Source organism: Kogia breviceps, chromosome 4 (genome assembly GCF_026419965.1).
Source record: "Kogia breviceps isolate mKogBre1 chromosome 4, mKogBre1 haplotype 1, whole genome shotgun sequence".
Classification (NCBI taxonomy): domain Eukaryota; kingdom Metazoa; phylum Chordata; class Mammalia; order Artiodactyla; family Physeteridae; genus Kogia; species Kogia breviceps.
Window position 1 is genome coordinate 31814307 of NC_081313.1, and position 18778 is coordinate 31833084.

The 18778-nt window shown below is 36.2% G+C and overlaps 1 protein-coding gene across 3 annotated transcripts in view; it reads right to left on the reverse strand.

The window, feature by feature from the left end:
• Window positions 1-13872: 13872 nt before the first annotated feature.
• The window catches only part of FYB1 (FYN binding protein 1), a 160657-nt gene continuing 155751 nt past the window's right edge, over window positions 13873-18778 (reverse strand). For all 3 annotated transcript variants that reach the window (XM_067033343.1, XM_059060262.2, XM_059060261.2), the window contains 3 exons: window positions 18037-18070; window positions 15334-15365; window positions 13873-14545 (listed from right to left, as the gene is read on the reverse strand). In XM_067033343.1, the coding sequence (XP_066889444.1) occupies window positions 14523-14545; window positions 15334-15365; window positions 18037-18070 (89 nt within the window). In that variant the 3' untranslated portion in view covers window positions 13873-14522. The remainder of the gene's footprint in view (window positions 14546-15333; window positions 15366-18036; window positions 18071-18778) is intronic.

Genomic DNA, 18778 nt, shown 5'->3' on the forward strand with positions numbered 1-18778 from the left:
TTGCAGCGTGGAGGATGCTTCCTCTCCAGCCGCCGCGGAAACCGTAGTCAAAACCGACACGAAGTGGGAGGAGGCCTTCAAGCGCCAGGCTGGCCACCTGCTGAAACCGTCCTGCATGATTGTTTTCAAGTCCTGAGATAGACAGCCCTCCTTCCTTATTCGTCAATTAAAACGATTTTATTAAAACAACAACAAAAAAACACAATACAGAACACTGCGCAGTTGTAACGTAACTAAATCCTGCCTAGAGTCGCTTTGCTCCAACCAATTTAACACGTAACAAAGTTTGTTTTCCAACCTCACTCTGACCACCGTGCTAAGCAGCCTTGCACTTGATCTTCAAAGCCACACTCAGCCAGGCTGGCTTCTCTAAGTGGAAGTAGTCGGGTGGAAGTTTTGCTTTTGACTGCTTGGCGTAGGACCCGAGAACGGGGTGAAAAAGTCGGGAGTGCCGGGTGGTGGTCCCTGGCGGTGGGTGGGATTGTTCCCGCGCACGCGCGGGCGCCTGGAGGCCGGAGGAGAGGGTTTCCTCTCTCCCTGGAAAGTGGAGAAGCTGCTAAAGGCTCTCTCTGGGTTTTCCCCTATGTGTAGCTCCTGAAACAATGGGTAGTGTGGATGTTGTGGATTAATATTTTTTTACAGATGAACCTAACAAGTATTAAGTGTAGAGACTTTAATCTATCTATCTATCTATCTATCTATCTATCTATCTATATATATATATATATATATATACACACCTGGCCCCTGACCCAGCAACTTTCTCTTAAACTAGATTAACTTTGAAGAGAGGGGTGAGCAAACGTTTTGTCACCTCCTGTTCCTCAACACTTGTCTTTCTATACTCCATGAGACTGGAAGTTAACTAACAGTGGAGATCTTGCCTTAACCTGTCTTATCCCAGCTACCAGTTAATGCAGTGCCCAGAATAAATAAGTGTTCAATAAATAATGAGGTAGCTGAGTTAATGCCCTGGATTCCTTCTTTGTTTCAATGCTCTTTTTGCTGTTTAAAAAAAAAAAAAAAACACAACTATTTGGAGATATCAGTTGCAGTCGTTAAAAATAGGGAACAATTGGAAACACTTAAATAACCAAAGTAGGGATTATGCAAATTATTTCAGCCATTAAAAATGACGATGCAGGTCTAGTTTATAGGAAATACTGTTCATGATATTCAATCAAGCAAGAAATTACAAAGTTGCCTTTTTTATAAACACAACATACATAACAAATTAAAAGTATACTTTATAAAATATCTTACATGTCTATGTATGAAGAGAAAAATCTGAGATGTACCTCAAAATGTTAACCTTTTTTTCCTCCTTAAATTGTGGAATTACACATACGGTTTTTGTTCTTGTTTGTCTGTACTTTTAAAATGTCCTCTAATCAATACATATCAATTGTAAAATAAGTAAAAACTTTAACGAGAAATAAAAAGCATAGGGTAGCATCATCAAGAAAATAAAAGAGGAACACTGCTTCCTTAGGATACTATTCTCTGTATATTCCAGGTCCTTCTCTTAGGAGAGCTGCAAGCAGTATCTGCTGCTGCTAACTGCTCTTAGATTCAAGGAGGCAACACAATTAGAGTGCTTTTTAAAAATGTCCTCTGACATTACCAAGCAGTAACAGCCTAAGGCAAAAATCACAAAACTTGAGGTCTGGATAGGACATTAAATTTTTGTATTTCATTTCTTCATGTATCACATTTCACCATTTTAGAAAAGTAGAAAATCTGTCGATGAAAATTCTACCAGATTCTTAGAATGGTTTCAATTTTCAACCAACCCCTTTTACCCTATTTCTGAAATTCCTATCTATTCTGAGTTAACCCTTTCCCAGTACAATTTAACTTCATTTTCTTTTTCAGTCTTCGTGAAAACTGAGTACAACTGATCCACTTTTAAATTACTTAGGGTACATGAGAGCCTGAATCTAATAGTCTTTCATCTTTATAACTATATGCTCCTATTTAAAGATCATTATTCAATTACTCCATCTCTTTCAGGAGAAAAAAAATCATCTTTCTCCAAGACTTACATCTTACAGTGAAACTAATTTTCTCCTCTGTTACTATCCCAGTCATTTGACTGGCTGTGATCTCCATGTTTGTTCTTAGGTGAATGGCATTGCTGGTTAAAAGAACACATTCTTAGTGTTTGCAAAAGACATTCAACTAGGAAGCAGGAGTTTCGGTAAATTTTAGTAAGGAACACATTTTACAATGTTATGTTTGCTTTTTAAACCATAACACTACATTATCGATCTTAGTCAGCTTGTTAAAATCTCTAATTTATTTTCTAAACTTGCCAATAGCTAGCCATTCCTCTTTTTGAAACTTGTTTTTCTTCCCTGTTTATTTTAGCCCACCCCTCTGTCTTACTCATTTTGTTTACTTCTTACTACTTCTCCAATTTTCCAGGTCATTTTGGTTCTAATCTGAGAATGTGACTTCCTCTTCTTAGTTTTCATTTCCCAATTAGGTTTCATTTACTGTGTGAATGACTGTTTTTTCTCATAGTATTAGTCATTGATAAAAAGTGTTATATGAGATTAGGTCCAGGACCACACCTCTAAAAGATAACTGCTTGTTTTGGAAGATACAATGACTTCATTGATAGTCACTCTGGGTTCTATTCCCTATCCAATTACATACAGTTAATAATTCTAGTTTATACACCAAATTATATGTTTCAGATACAGTGATAACATTGAAGAGAAACAAAGCCTTGCCAAAATCTTAGTTCCCTTTATCTATCTGCCTTATTACATAGGCCATACGAAGACAAAGCAAGTCAAAAACCACAACATTTGGTCAGCCTATTTTTTGGTAATTTCTCTTCTTAGTTAAATCACACATTTAACATCTAGATAAAGGCCATTAAAATGACAGGTAATAGACTAAATTAAACAGATATTATAATCCTACCCAGGGTTAGTTATGAAGATTCAGCCTTGGTCACAGCACAAAGTTGCCTCTTAGTATTATTCCTTTAAATTTTAATCTCTGTCCCAAAATCTCGTGTAAATTTAATTTTTAAAAATTCTGTAAGTTATAAAGGCCCTCAATGAAAACAGCTTTAAATGAAGTATAAGCATATGTTTGTGAAAGAAGATGCATAAATTCATAAAATCTGGAAGGATATGCACTAAAATTTCAACAGTGATTATCTCTGGTTGGTAGAATTTTGAGTGATTTTATCTTTCTTTTTTCTCATTTTAATTGTTCTAAAACAAATTTTTACTTGTGAAAAAATGTTTTAAGGAAAACTGTTTTAGAGAACTTTTGTTGGCTATCCTAAACCACAATTATAAACATTTGATTATAATAATTTGTTAAGCAGTGGACCTATCAAAATTTTTGTTTATGTATAAACAAACAAATCATTTAAAAAGTGCATTTGTGCACATACTACAATACATGTGTATTAACTTTCTTATTTACTAAAATATAAAACATAAAGATGAAATTAAAATGGTTCAAATAATTTTTTATGTTGCTTTAGTAGTGGCAAAAATAAAAGCAAAGGAGCTGAATATACTTCATTATTTTAAAAATCTGTTGTTAAAATCTTTGTGGTGCAGCAATTCAAAAGTCCAATTCTAAGAAGAGTTTATTTGGATATTGAGTTTTAGTGGCTGGAATCAAAAAATACAAAGTTAAAAGTGGAAGAATTACTCTGTTAGCTGCAGTTTCTAAATCATAACACTCATTTTTTTTTTTCAAATCCATCCAAACTAATTTGGATGGACTAAAATCCATCCAAATTAAAAATTTTTTAATGTAATTTGGCTACTAAATGTCCATCTTCTCTAATGTCAATTCATTTTCATAGCAAACTGGAAGGTATAACATTTAGAAATGTTTAGCAAATGATCTCAAAATGGTTTTGAAACTCTTAATCTGAAAGATTCTAAGCATGTTAGAAACTCTGTTTCCATGATTTTTAAGTGTAGATATAAAACTTTATGTAGATGACACATTTATATTTTTGTTTTCAGAAAAAACCCCACAAAACTATGGAAGTGTTTCCAAATGCCTATTATCTAAATGCTCTCTTCCTAGCACCAATTCCTCTGAAAATTAATAACTTTCTTAGCTATTGTTATCATGTTTACCTTGAAGGGAAAGTTTAGATTTAATATTTTTTTAAAAATTTCTGTTAAGATACAGTGCTACTGGAAATCATCAGTCATCATGAAAAATAGTTTGGCACTAAATAAATATCAAACATCTGCATGGTACAAAAGATTTTCATAGTCACTCCTCAATTCAAAGTGTGTGAAAACTAAACTGCGTTTTTCTATTCTTCTGTAAATCCCTTTTAAATTAGCATTTATAACAACTGCTTTGTTGAGTTTTTCATAAAACATTGTTTTTATTACAGAAGTTGTTTACTGATAAGAATATATATTCTTTGATACATTTTTAATTTGGTCGTGCAGAAAAAGAGTAGTTATTGGTGTATTTTACCACTGAACAGAATTTAGCAAACACCATAAACTGAGATGTGTAGAAACATCTATGCTTCCATCCAACTGCACTGAAAAGCTTCCATAATGCCTATTTTCTTCAAATTTTCAGTTTGTTTGTTTTTTCTTTTCCTTTTTCTGTTTTGGTTGATCAATGGGACTGCATTTTAGTTTTGTCAACAAATTGTTTTCTTTGTGTGTTTTTTAAGCTATTTTTTTTTACCATCGCAGGAAACGCCACTATATTCCTCACTGGTATGGACCTCTTTGTTGATATAAAGAAGGGTCTTTTTGCAAAGCAATGAATTCAATACTGCATGGCTTCTAACATCACAGGAAACAATTATTTTCATAATATCTTCAATTATCTGCATAATATTTTTAAATATTTTGCTAATCAGATAGCTTTATACTATCATTAGCTAACATCCTAAGGAACAGTATACACTTAGTTAAATAATATTAAAGGATAATGTGCATAAATTCATATTTCACATAATCTTAATAATTTCAATTGTTTTAAATGTTGGCTGACATTGTGACATCTGATTACATTATCCTTGCTATTTCCTTGTAATGATGTTGTTAAAGTGCTAATATCAGAAGTAAGAATATCTGATCTTCCATATTTAAAAATCTTGTGCTTGTGCTTTCATTCTTTGTGTTACATACACATAGTTCCTTTGCAAGATTCTTTATAAACCGTGTAACCACTTTGTTAAAGATAGTTTAAAATATACTCCTTAAATCCAGTTATCTGGATGTGATATATGGACATATGCCCAAGTGAAACGACTTCCTAGGCGAGTGTTGTGAGCTCCCCTGAGTTGCAGAACCCCCAGTTTTCCCTCGGGATACCTTACATGACTCATACCAATATAACCTACTAATCAAATGACAGCTTGATTGTTAATCTGTATAAAAAATATCAATAGCTTAATTTATTCTTTCTTTTCTTTTTTGGCTAAAAAAAATCTCCAAAACTTCTCCACCAAAAACCTAACACTGTACTAAAATTAGAACAACACTGAACAAATAGAAAACTGGAAAAGCCCAGCTATCTAGAGGGCAAATGCCAATAGTATACCTGGGCTTTGAAGGTTAAGCCACTACCAGAAGGTAGAAAAGCAGAACATGACACTTCTGCGTTAAACCCAGTATCCTGGAAGTGGACCGAAGTGGACCCAGGTTGTTAGTGCCCCCTGGCTTCCAGAAGTAGCAATTACAAATCCTTTCTGAAGAAAAATACCCACTACATAACTCCTAGGCTCTTCACATTTAAGATCAAACAAATAAAAGTTCATGGTCAAAGATCATTAAACTCATAGGAAAAAGTCACCATGAGTAAGAATCAATAGAAATAAAAATCAACAGAATTATAGCCCATGGACTTCAGACATCATGATCAGAAGCAGAATATAAAAAGATATCTTGATAGATAGATAAATAGATAGGTAATTTTTTTAAATGAACAATTTCTGATTCCATCCATGATGGAGAATAGGTATTGGATTTACTTTCCCACAATAAACAACTATTAATCTAGACAAAATATATGAACAACCATTTTTAGGCATTGGACAATAGATAGTGTGGACCATGACCTTGAGATATAAGAAACAAATAGGGTGAACTCAACATTCTCTCTGGCTTTTTGCCTGAGGACACCTTTCAAGCTAAAACACAAAGCTGTGGAAACCAAATAGAGAACAGTAGTCTCACTGAATAGAGGAAAGAAAGATTAAAGTGAAGATTAAAGATTAAAGAAAATTAAAGTGAAAATTCTAGAAATGAAAAATACAATATTAAAATTGTAAAACTCCGTTAGATGATGACATATTGGACACTAAAAAAGAAAGGAATTTGAAGACAGACCAATAGAATGACTAGAGAAGAAAAAGAAAGAAAGAAAGAAAAAGAAAGAAAGGAAGGAAGTAAGGAAGAGCAAGCCTCTGTGATTCATATTTTAAAAAAAGGAAGTTTAATCATCTAATCTGGCTGTTATAGACACTAAATAAATTTTGTCCACCACTCACTCACACAAAAAAGGCTCCTCATTATTGGCAAGTTGGATAGCTATAGAGTGGCCTGTGCTCCACCTATGTCCCAGCATAAATAGCTGACGTTACGGATGGACCCCATGGGTCAAATCTGGCCCATAATAATTTGGGATAATAATTAGGATAACTTGTTTGGTCTGAATAGTGCTTTTAAGAAAACCTGAGTCAGCAGTTTAAAAATAAGTAGGAATTATATATATAAACCTTGATATTGCTTCTTTTGAAAAATTGGAGACTCTACTGACACCAGGCCCATAATCCATCAGATTTGAGTCATATAGCAGTAGGGCCCAAGTGGGAAACAAATGGCAAACTCAAACCGGGGAATTTGAGGAAGGCTTAATAAAGGGATTGATTACACATGTGTGGACAGTGTGTTGGGAAACCACAGTGTAAAGAGCAGTACCCTGGAACCGGCAACTTCAGGGAGCAATTGCAATCTCAGAGGAAGGAGAGGGGGAAGCACTGGACCAGAGAGGCAGCACAATGGAGAAGGCTGTCTGACAGAGCTGTGACTTTGGGTGAAGGACACAGCGAGCTCATGACAATGCCTCAGGGAGGAAGCCAGAGGAATAAATATCCAAACCTCACTCTCTGTCTGTGTCTGGTCTTAAGTGCTCCTCAATGGCCGAATGAGACTGGAAGCTATAAGTCAAGGTTGTGTCTTGAGTCAGCCCATAAAGGGTAGTCCTGAGGGGCACAGAGCAGGGTGGAAAGGATTGGAGGGGGGATCTGGAGGGTCAAGCAGGAAGTATCCAGTATAATTAGCAACTCACTCCTGTAGACAGAGTTTATATTCTACTGTTTGCCACAGTCCCTACCATTCTCTATTGTCCCCACATCAAAGATGAGTATCAGTTGCCAGTGATCATCAGGTTGGCACTATGCTGTTTCTTATAGGACAGAACCATTGCTCTATGTCTCTATCAAAAGTGAGCAAGGAGAGCTTCCCTGGTGGCGCAATGGTTGAGAGTCCACCTGCCGATGCAGGGGACACGGGTTCGTGCCCCGGTCCAGGAAGATCCCACATACCGTGGAGCGGCTGGGCCCGTGAGCCATGGCCACTGAGCCTGCGCGTCCGGAGCCTGCGCTCTGCAACGGGAGAGGCCACAACAGTGAGAGGCCCGCGTACCGCAAAAAAAAAAAAAAAAAAAAAAAAAAAAAGTGAGCAAGGAAAGATAGAAGACCAAATTCTTCAAGAAAACTGAGTATATATATATTTCTTGTAGAAGAGAAATATTACTATGTGTTTAATATATAAACAAAATATATATGTATATACACATATACAGACATACATACATATTTTGCCTGCTTTACTGACAAGGTTAGGTCCCCTTTTCTTGGTAGCACTCTGATTTTTGTATTGGGAAATTATCTTGAGTATAGTCTTGCTTGAGAGGATAATTCTAGGTGACTTTCTTTCACTTGGGAGCCAAAGCATTAGGAGCCTCCCTGCCCCCACCATGTGGGCAGGCACATGACTTAACCAGTCAATGGAGTTCTCTCTCTAGGGACTTTGATTCATGAGTGAGTTATGCAAAGGCAATAGTTAATTTCTGTTGCTTGTAGCCAAGAACTCCGAATCTTTATCTAAACTTCAGTAGGAAGACCATTAATAAGTTGGTGTTTAAACATGCTTTTTGACATTTGGAAAACTCTTCTAATTCAACAGGCTGTGGAGACAGAGAGGAATTGCTGCATGCAGATGAACCCCCAGAGACGAGAGGTCCCTGTTGCACATCCATTATTTTGCCAAATTTGCAGTTAAAGCTGAAGATTGTGACTATGCCCCAGCCTACTCTAGGAGAACATATACACAGCCTAATATTTTCCTCAATGAAACAGGGTGAAAACCGTCACTGAATTAGAAAACAGATGTTTCTCTTATGAAAACCAGGATGACTGTCTCCCTAAGAGTTGCAGGAAATAAATAAAAAAAGATGTCCACACTGTAACCTGAAACTCAGATGCAGGAACTGGACCTGGCTCAGACATTGGGTTTATTTATTATTATTTTATTTTTGTTTATTGTGTTTAATCTTAAGTGTCTCTATATTACTCTCAAATATCATCTGGTAAATAACTGGGAGTCAGAGCAAGTTTGCCATCATTAAAATAATGCTCATCTCAACAGAATTCCATTCAGTTGACATGTTCAAAACGTATAATAGAAAACAAGCAAGCAAGGTGATAATGATAAAATTAACATGGGTCAGGGACTTCCCTGGTGGTCCAGTGGTAAAGAATCCGCCTTCCATTGCAGGGGACACGGGTTCGATCCCTGGTTGGGGAACTGCGATCCCACATGCCTCGGGGCAACTGAGTCCGCGCGTCACAACTATTGAGCTCACGTACCTCAACCAGAGAGCATGTGTGCCTCAAACTACAGAGCCCACGCACTCTGGAGCCTGCACACTCCAACTAGAGAGAGAAAACCCGCACGCCACAACTAGAGAGAAGCCCGAGCAGACTGCGTGCCGTGATGAAAAGATCTCGTGTGCCTCAACAAAGGCCCTATGTGCCACAAGTAAGACCTGACGCAGCCAAAAAAAAATAAGGAAAATAAATAATAAATAAAATAAATATTTTAAAAAGATAAAACAGTGTCTCTAGATACCTTTTTTAAAAAGTTAATATGGGTCAGACACTGTACTAAATGCTTAAGTACATAGTTTCAATTAATTGTCACAGTGCTGTAAAGTACATACTTTCATATTTTATAAATGAAAATACTGAGTCTTAGCACAGTTTAGATTCTTATTCAAGGTTATGTAACTTAGCTGATAATCTCAAGCAGGAGGCAGAAGTAATGACATACGTAGTCACTAAAATAAACCCTTAAGTATGCGACATAATTGTGACAAGCATCAGCATGTATTTCAAAATTAGTCCTAATAATAATGTGATAATATTTGAGTCCTTATGATGTGTCCAGACAATGCTGAGCATTTTACAGATGTAATGACACATAATTTGCCAGAGAAAAAAATCGCAATTTGCAGTCTATTTCTGTCCAATCCTCCATCTTTTTACCTTTTTCTCCCAATTGGATCTTTCCCATCTGGTTTTGAATAAGCTCAAGTTTTTTCTCTCTTAGAGACAAACAAACTATTCCCCAGAACAAAATAATAAAGCCCTTTCTGCACTGTATTTTCCCATCTGGCTATTACTTATATCATTTTCCTCACTTTTACAGTAACATTTCTGGAAAGAGGTGTCCATTATGTCTGTCTCAATTTTCTAACCTTCCATTCACCTCTCAGTCCATTTGTGGACATGGGATGCTAACCTCCTTCAAGGAAGTACTTGCTGCCCAGCTGAGGGGAATGTGGTCTGTAGACTGCCTCAAACTGTCTGCTTCTTCAAGGTCTGCCTCAGACTCCATGTCCTCTTACACAAGGTCATGCCCTTCCCAGGGTGGCCCATGTATGGTGATGAGTGAGGTAAAAGGACTGGCCATTTTGGCCTGAAGGGTGATACAGCTGATGGGTAGAGTTTATTCCGAAGGCCCCCATCTGGTTGGCTGAGGATGTTGGGCTTGGATCCCAGTTTAACTGCTTTCTCTGCTCAGTCATGTCTCTTCTCCTTCCTTTCACAGATGTTCATCCCTAATAGATACTCCAAACTCTATCCCAGAATCTGCTTCCTAACACAGGGCACCATTGCAGTCAGCTTGGTCTTGATTGCTTCAGTCTTTCTAAGGTCACCTATTATCCACATGTTGATAAGTCGAATTGGCATTTCTCAGCCATCAATTTACTCAACCTCTTATGGCATTTGAAATAGCAATTAAGGAAAAATTATAGTGGCAGCCTACTGGATTAACACATTCTTTGCAGTCATCACTTACACTTTCATTGTCAAATATATAATAAAAGGCTTCAAATACCATGTAAAGTATATATGGAGTATAAAACAAGTAAGACAGAGTCTTTATTTGGGGGACCTCTGTTTAATGATGAGTCATTGGACACTGAGAATGAAGGAGCAAAAGCAGAGAAACTTCTGGTTTTGAGCTTGGGCAAATGGATGATACATTTGTCACTGAGATAGAATCTACAAGAGAGATCATCAACTGAAAGAGGGAAGAGAATGAGCTCAGTTTTGAGTCATGTGAGTTAGAGGTACTTGTGGGATATCCACATAGAGCTGACTTGAGAGTAATTGCAGCAGAGACCAGACTGCAGCAAGTTGAAGACTGAATATAACTTGAGAATGTGGCAGAGGGTGAATAGAGGCCAGGGGTTCCCAAAGCTGGCTAAGCATTAAACTCATATTTAGAGTTAATTAAAAATGGATTGAGGGCTTCCCTGGTGGCGCCGCGGTTGAGAGTCTGCCTGCCGATGCAGGGGACGTGAGTTTGTGCCCTGGTCCGGGAGGATCCCACATGCCGCGGAGTGGCTGGGCCCGTGGGCCATGGCCGTGGGGCCTGTGCTCCGCAACGGAAGAGGCCACAACAGTGAGAGGCCCACGTACCGCAAAAAAAAAAAAAAAAAAAAAAGGATTGAAACCAGCAAGGATCTACTGTATAGCACAAGGAACTATACTCAATATTTTATAATAACCTATAAAGAAAAAGAATCTGAAAAATAGATAGATTATATATATGTAAAACCGAATCACTCTGCTGTATACCTGAAACTAACACAACATTATAAATCAACTATACTTCAATTAAAAATAATGATTGAAAAGTTTCTTCCCCAGAGATTCTGATTCAGTTGATTTGAGGAGGATGTGTATTTTTTTTTTTTTTTTTTTTTTTTTTTTTTTTTTTTTTTAGGATGTGTATTTTTACAAACTCTCCAGCGCTACTGTGTTCAGTGCAGGTCCTCTGGAAAGCAAACACCAAGATGTAGTGAAAGTGCAGTAATTTTTTTTTGGGGGGGGAGGGTGGCACAGATACATGTGTCAGAGGGGAAGGCTGGAGGAGCCATCAGGCAGCAGCGCAAGTCTGACCTCATGAAGGGAAGATGGGGAGATGATTGGGTAGAAGCATCTCAGAGTGCTATGGAAGGAAGGGTTAGCCAGGCTGCTGGAAGCTTATGTATCTTTCAGGAACAGGCCTGCCATGCTCCATTGCTGGCTACACAGGAGCAGTCTGTGGGAAACGTGGCATTGACACAACTGTGGGGGTGGATTTCAGAGTGTAGAAGCTGGGGCCTTTGGTTAATTAAGCTCTCTGTGGCTGAAAGTCTGTGAGGCACATTCTCCTGGCTGCCACATATATCCTACCTTTTTTTTTGCGGGGGGGGGGCACCCCGGGCAGCATGTAGGGGTCTTAGTTCCCCAACCAGGGATTGAACCTGTGCCCCCTGCAGTGGAAGCATGGGAGCCCTAACCACTGGACCACCAGGGAATTCCATATACCCTACGATTTCAAGACAATGAGATGAGGAAAGGAAGATAGAAATGGGCTGTAGTTAGAGAGGTATTTGGATTCGAGGCAAGGTTTCCTGCTGTTTTTCAAATAGGAAAGACTTCGGTATGTTTGTAAGCCTAGAAGAGGCAATCTGCAGAATGGAAGATGTTAAAGATAGAAAAGAGGAAGGGAAGGAGGGAAAGAGGGATGGGGAAGAGGTACAAGAGGGAGGTTGAGAATGAATTAATTGTGGAGGAAGAAGACTCCAGAGAAGGTAGAAAGATGTGAGAGAACAGGTTGTGGCTTTGACTCTAAGCAGTGACATCTTACTTTCTGTGATAGTGTCTGGATAGGGTTAAGGTTGAACATTGTAGAAAGTTAAAGGGAACTGCACTTGGTTATCTCAATTTCTACCACAAAACAGGACGCAAAGTATCAAGGGCACCAGTGGTGGAAGGTTTGGTCTTGAACAGGAGGTATCACCCCATCCGCTGAGGCGGAAATCAAAAGAGGTAAAAATGGGCTCAAAGACGCATAGATTTGGGATCAAGTTAGCGGGACAGAAGGGCTGATAGCCTTGATTTCTTGATAAGTAGGAGGCAAAGTTATCTGCTGAAGGTATTATTTATTTGTCGCTCTTCTCACACGACAAAATTCCTCACATAAAACCATAACAGAAATAATATTTAGTATATTAAAATTAATACTTCAGATATTTCTTTTATATTTAGATGATTGTCTGTTACATAATTCTTCCATAAACATGTGTCTGTTTCTTGGTGTAGAAACCATAACTTTGAAAGATTCCCTTCATATAATTTAGAATTTTAAAAACTGACATTGTATTGAGTTTATACCATTCTCAATCAGAAGATAAAATTACTGGAAACATAATGTCAGTGTATTTTGTATCTTTGTTACCAAATGTAACAAACAAAAACCACTTTTGGATGATGTAATTTTATTTAGTATTAAAATAAAATCATCATGTGAGCAAATACTGGCTCTCCCTATCAAAAAGTAGACATCAAAATATTTCATAATTGGAGGGGGTCTTTGAGATCAGTGCCTTCTAATTTGGGGGCCTCAGACCCCCAGAATATACACATTGAACCATAGTAGTTGATGATCTATTTTTAAATTTCAAAGCACCTAATAGAAATTCCACTTTACCCACATGAAGACTTTGAGTTCCTTTACAATTACTTGAAATTATTTCAATTCGGTGGGGCTACTCTTCAGACTTTCCAATGGCCCTTTGCAATATTAAAACATGGATAATGCATTAATCATTATTTAATCAATGAGTTTTAAAAATCAGCAAAACTTCTGAAACACAGGGCTAGGGTAGAGGGAGGATTATAGAAATTTGAGGTAACTGATAGCGAAAACGTTGGGAAAAATTGACTTTGTCTAATCCTGAAATTTGCAGATGAGAAAACTAGGAGGAGGATAAATAATTTATCCAATAACACATCATGGTTCATTAATAGCAGAGCCAGCATTAGGATTTGCTCAATTTATATTTTGGAAGCTGTGAAAAAATTTCCTAATATGCTATTTTCTTGGGTGTTAGGTTTCTGCATTTTGTATCGTGGAGTTTAGTGTTCTTAGCATTTGGAACCCAAATGCTTCACATTTTGTTTTTGGATCGTTTTTGGTTGAGTTCGTACCAATAGGAAATACCCCAGCCCAAACGCTAAGGTTTATTAATTTGTATTTCCTCTGCTGGCCAACTTTCCAGTAAAGTGGTTTAAATTTTTTTTTTCCATAGAGGTAATTGAGAAACAAAAACAGAAACTTTTGAAAGAGACTTCATAGTAAAGAGGTGCCATAAAAGGCTAGTTAATTTTGAACTCCATTCTTCATAATTTTAGGGTAGTCTTCATTCATATCTACTCTAGTTACAACAGTACTTTAAACAGAATTATATGGTTAGAATATGAATCTACAAGAAGAAGACATTTTAGACCCTTCTACAGTTTTAATCTTAGGTGTGCATACTAATTGCATACATTCTCATCAAATAATTAAAAAATATTCATAATTAACAAATAGGCACAAACTTTATACAAAAGTTCTGCTACTACTATAATTTTTGAAAACATTTAACCCACCAGTAAGAGTGGAGACAGCCCTGCCTTTTAAAAGATAGATAATTTGAATAGAGAATATAAGATAGGATCATTAGAAGTACAAACAAGAGTTTTTCTTCTTGTGAAAAGTTTTAAAATTTCCTTCCATATATTTTTGTTGTTCTTTACATTTCTTTAGACAACAGCCATTTTTTTCTCAGAAGATTTTTTTTTTTTTTAGGAAGGGAGAGTTGTCTATTGATGGTCTAAAAGAAGTGCTTACATAATTGTCGCTGAGGCAGAACTGGGTATTTAATATTTCTTACATCTCATTGATGCAGTCTTCCAAGATGTTGATTAAGCAGAGAAATCATTTTCTAAGTCCCAAATCTCAAAATGTATAAAAACAATCAGAATTTTATAACAAATGGTAATAACTAGTTTTGTGCATTCATTTTCTATGATACCCGATAACATAGGCCAATTAAAACACAGACTTCACATTGTCATCAAATGAACGTAGCAGAATGACCAAAGCTGAGAACTAGTCATTGTCATAGATGCAACCTAAAAGAAGAAAATACAAATTTAAATTAGTTACACAAAATACATATCCCCTAAGTGTTCCAACGTTGTAAATGTAAATGATTCATACTCTCCTGGTTTAGGGTAAAAATAGGAGAATTGGCTCACTTTATGAAAAAGCCGTTAAATCGAAGGCCATATATTTATTTAACATTCATTGCTCAGTGTACTTTTCCAAACAAAGTTTCCGGACAAATCTATTCTCTATCAAAATGAGACTCAAGATTATTTTACCTGGTACTTAATTAAATGTACTTTTTGATAGTAATTCTGAATGAAGTTGAAAATATTAGGTATCAGTAAGAATCATACATTTAAAAGGAGACTAAAAGGAACATAATTAACACTATGCTTCATTTCAGGTGAGATTAATTTTTTAGATCATAATTTAGAAATGTACAATGCTTAGATAATACTAGTGAGTAATACAGGTTATGCAATAAGTACCTACTTATTGTAGAAGCACAAATATTTTTGTGGCTAAAAGCAATTCTTATTAAGATTCATGGTATAATGAAAAATACACTAATATTTCATTCTTTTGTTTTCAGAGAAAATAAATAGATTTTTCCTTGATTTTCAGTCATGTTCAAAACTAATGTTATTTCATTAAACCATGGCATTTACCTTGCTTAACATTTTCAGGTGATTCAAATTCTAATCAGATTGGAAGGCTCTAATTAATCCAGCAAGCTATTTTCAGCATTTGTAAGAACAGTAAATTCACCACGACTGACTGTTCTCTGTGCTGTGGGCCACGTGAGACTTACCATCATCAATATCGTCATAAATCTCTCCATCACTGTAAATGTAGAAAATAAATTTTATTTTAAAGAAAGAATCTTCTTAACATTAAAGCAATATTTAGGTTATAAGTTTAATAATGTCATTTTATGTGACACAGGCATTTAAGGGTGAGAAGTTACATTTATAAGTGGGAAGAAATTTCATATTCATCTGTAACTCCTTTCATTGACTTAATCTAATCCTCTGTTTCATTCTTAAAGCACACACACACACACACACACACACACACACACACACACACACAATTTATTCCATATCATAGACATACAGAATAATGAAAACATGCCCCAAGAGCACAGACCATGCCTTACTCATCTTTAGATAGAACTATAAGCCTAACACACAGCTGTCCTTGGTCAATAGGGTTTGTTGAACTGAACAAACTGAAAAATCATGGCACAGTGCTCCACTGGGGGCCCTAATCCAAAACTGTGATGGATTCTTTATGATCAGTAATATCAGATTTATACTACTTTCACTTGAACTTCAAATGTTGAATCAAATACAGAAATATTTGGCATAGGAAATGGGTGCATCATTTTTGCAATGTTTCTAATTATAATTTGTAAATATTAATTTAAAATATATAAATATTGGTTACAAAATAAGCAGCCAGGATATGGTTTGTATGGATTCTTTTTTTATTTTTTATTTATATATTTTATTTATTTATTTATAATTAACTAATTAATTAATTTTATTTTTGGCTGCGTTGGGCCTTCATTGCTGCACGCCAGACTTTCTCTAGTTGCAGCGAGCGGGGGCTACTCTTTGTTATGGTGCGTGGGCTTCTCATTGCGGTGGCTTCTCTTGTTGCGGAGCACGGGCTCTAGGCACGCGGGCTTCAGTAGTTGTGGCACACGGGCTTAGTTGCTCTGCGGCATGTGCGATCTTCCCGGACCAGGGCTCGAACCCATGTCACCTTCATTGGCAGGCGGATTCTTAACCACTGCGCCACCAGGGAAGTCCTATTTTTTACTTTTTAAATTTTTTGGCCATGCCGTGCGGCATGTGGGATCTTAGTTTCCCGACCAGGGATCGAACCCATGTCCCCTGCATTGGAAGCATGGAGTCTTAACCACTGGACTGCCAAGGAAGTCACTGTATGGTGATTCTTATGTTATATAATTTAAAATATATTTCTGGTTATAGGAGGCAGCCATAATAATAGTTCTGGTGAGTTTTACACATTTTAGGTTTTATCTGGTCCTGAATCTTTGTGAAATATTCTATTCCACACACACACTGACTCCCTCCTATGTACCAGGAGATATAAGCAAGACACAGCTTTTATTTCAAGAAACTTATAATCTAATGGAGGAGAGAATGATATGCAAGTAATTAAAATAAAAAGAATTATAAATATTAATATAGCCTTGAAATGTAGGATACACAAATGTAAGGTGACTTTGTCATTTAGACCAGACCTACTCTTGGTTCCTATACTACCTCTGTGCATTCATCATAGAAGCAGCAGCAGGGTTTTCAAATTGCTGCCAACTATGGCAGATGCTGTGAGTTCCCTCTGTCTTCTGTTTGGATCCTTTCTCTGAGATTGAGGGAGAATTTGGCTAATGGAAATCGTATACAAATGCAAAGAGGACAGATTTTTTTCTATTATTCATTCAATAAACTTTTATTAAGTATTCACTTCAATAGGTGGTAAAGCAATAATTACTTAGAGAGTACACTTTCTGAATTCTCTCTTAATCATCCTGTAGTAATCACTGATGAAGACGTGGTCCCGTTATTTGTCACCCATTCTTTCCTTGAAATTTGTATCTTTCATAGAGTAAAACCTGTTGAAAAGTCCCATGCCTACTACTGTGATTAATTCTCTGAGGAAAATAAAAGTATTGTGATTATTTTTCTTTTGACTCTTCCTTGGTTTGCTGACAGAGCCCTTAACATTGCTTTGCCTCTTTCTGATTGGTGTCAGGTTGTTTATGGATACAGTTTGTGAATCTTCCTTGATTTCTTAATCATGCTGAATTCTGTAAATCTCTGTATTGGTATATGACCTACCCTGATAATGGAGTTCATTTCTTGCACTGGTTTACTTGGAATAGAATCTTATAACATTGGGGGTGGACTCTAATAGCACTAGTACCAGACTGTGACAATGTCCTATTCATAAAAATAGAAGAATCATTGACCACTATCTTTTTCTGGCATGCTTCCAAAAAAAGCAACTTAATACTCTACTATGCCTGGTGTGAGTAAAGAAAAGCCTTCAATCAGGGGCCAAGCTATAAATTATTAACAGGTGATATTTGTACCTACTCTGCAGACACTAATGGACACCTGATTAATTCAATTCAATCAACTGCATTAATAGCTAGTGAAATGCAAAGTATTAATGAAAGTCTTAGTGGTTTTGACCTGTCTCCAATATTTGCAATGTGTGTATCCAATGAATATATAAAACTATGAACTGTATAATCATGAATGAGAAGGGCTCCTCCTTTATATTTAAAACAGTGACACTTTATCAAAACTAACTTCGTTATGGGTACTACCATATTGACATTAGTATAGCATATTGTTTTAAAATTTATTTATGATAGTTTAGTAGATTATATTATGTAAATGATATTAGGAAACTTTCTTAAAGAAAAGCATATAATTATTTTTGGAAGTATAGTAGTAGAAGAAAATGGGCTTACTTGTCCACCAAGTAACTCCGAAGGACATAACCATCTAAGAAAGAAAAAGAAAGTAAATTTTATTAACAGTACAAACTTGAAAAATCCCTACTATTTTTAAAGAAATTGAAATAGAATTTAATAATTAAAAGAATATGATATAATATATTGAATAATTATATCTATCTCCAAATATGACTTATTTTTCTTATTTGTGTCCACTTTTCTCTCCTTCCTTTTTTTTTTTAACATCTTTATTGGAGTATAATTGCTTTACACTGGTGTGTTAGTTTCTGCTTTATAACTTTTCCTGTTCTCTCTAACTTTTTTCTCTCTCTCTCCTACATGACTCTTTTCCTCCATTTACAATCTTTTCTCCTTTCCCCCTTAAATTAAAAACCAATATTTTCTTTTCTAAGCTACTGTAGGTTGTAGCACAATTTTCTTTCACATTTTAATCTATTTCTTTAAGGTGTTACCCATTTGACACAGTTTTAAGAATTTATTAAGCATAATTTCTCCTATGACAAAAGGAGGTCACAGGTAGGGATTTTAAATATCACCAGGTCTAAGACTTAAGTTTTCAAATTTTATTATACTGAACAGTCAGAACTGTGTTCCATTCCCCTTTCAGATCCGCAATCTAGTGTTTACTTGGGGGAGTGTGCGTTCTAAATGGTTTTAAAACAGCTCTCTTATAATCAGCGTGAAAGATCTTTCACTATTGCTTTTGCCATTTGACAGAGCGTCAACGTTTGCATTT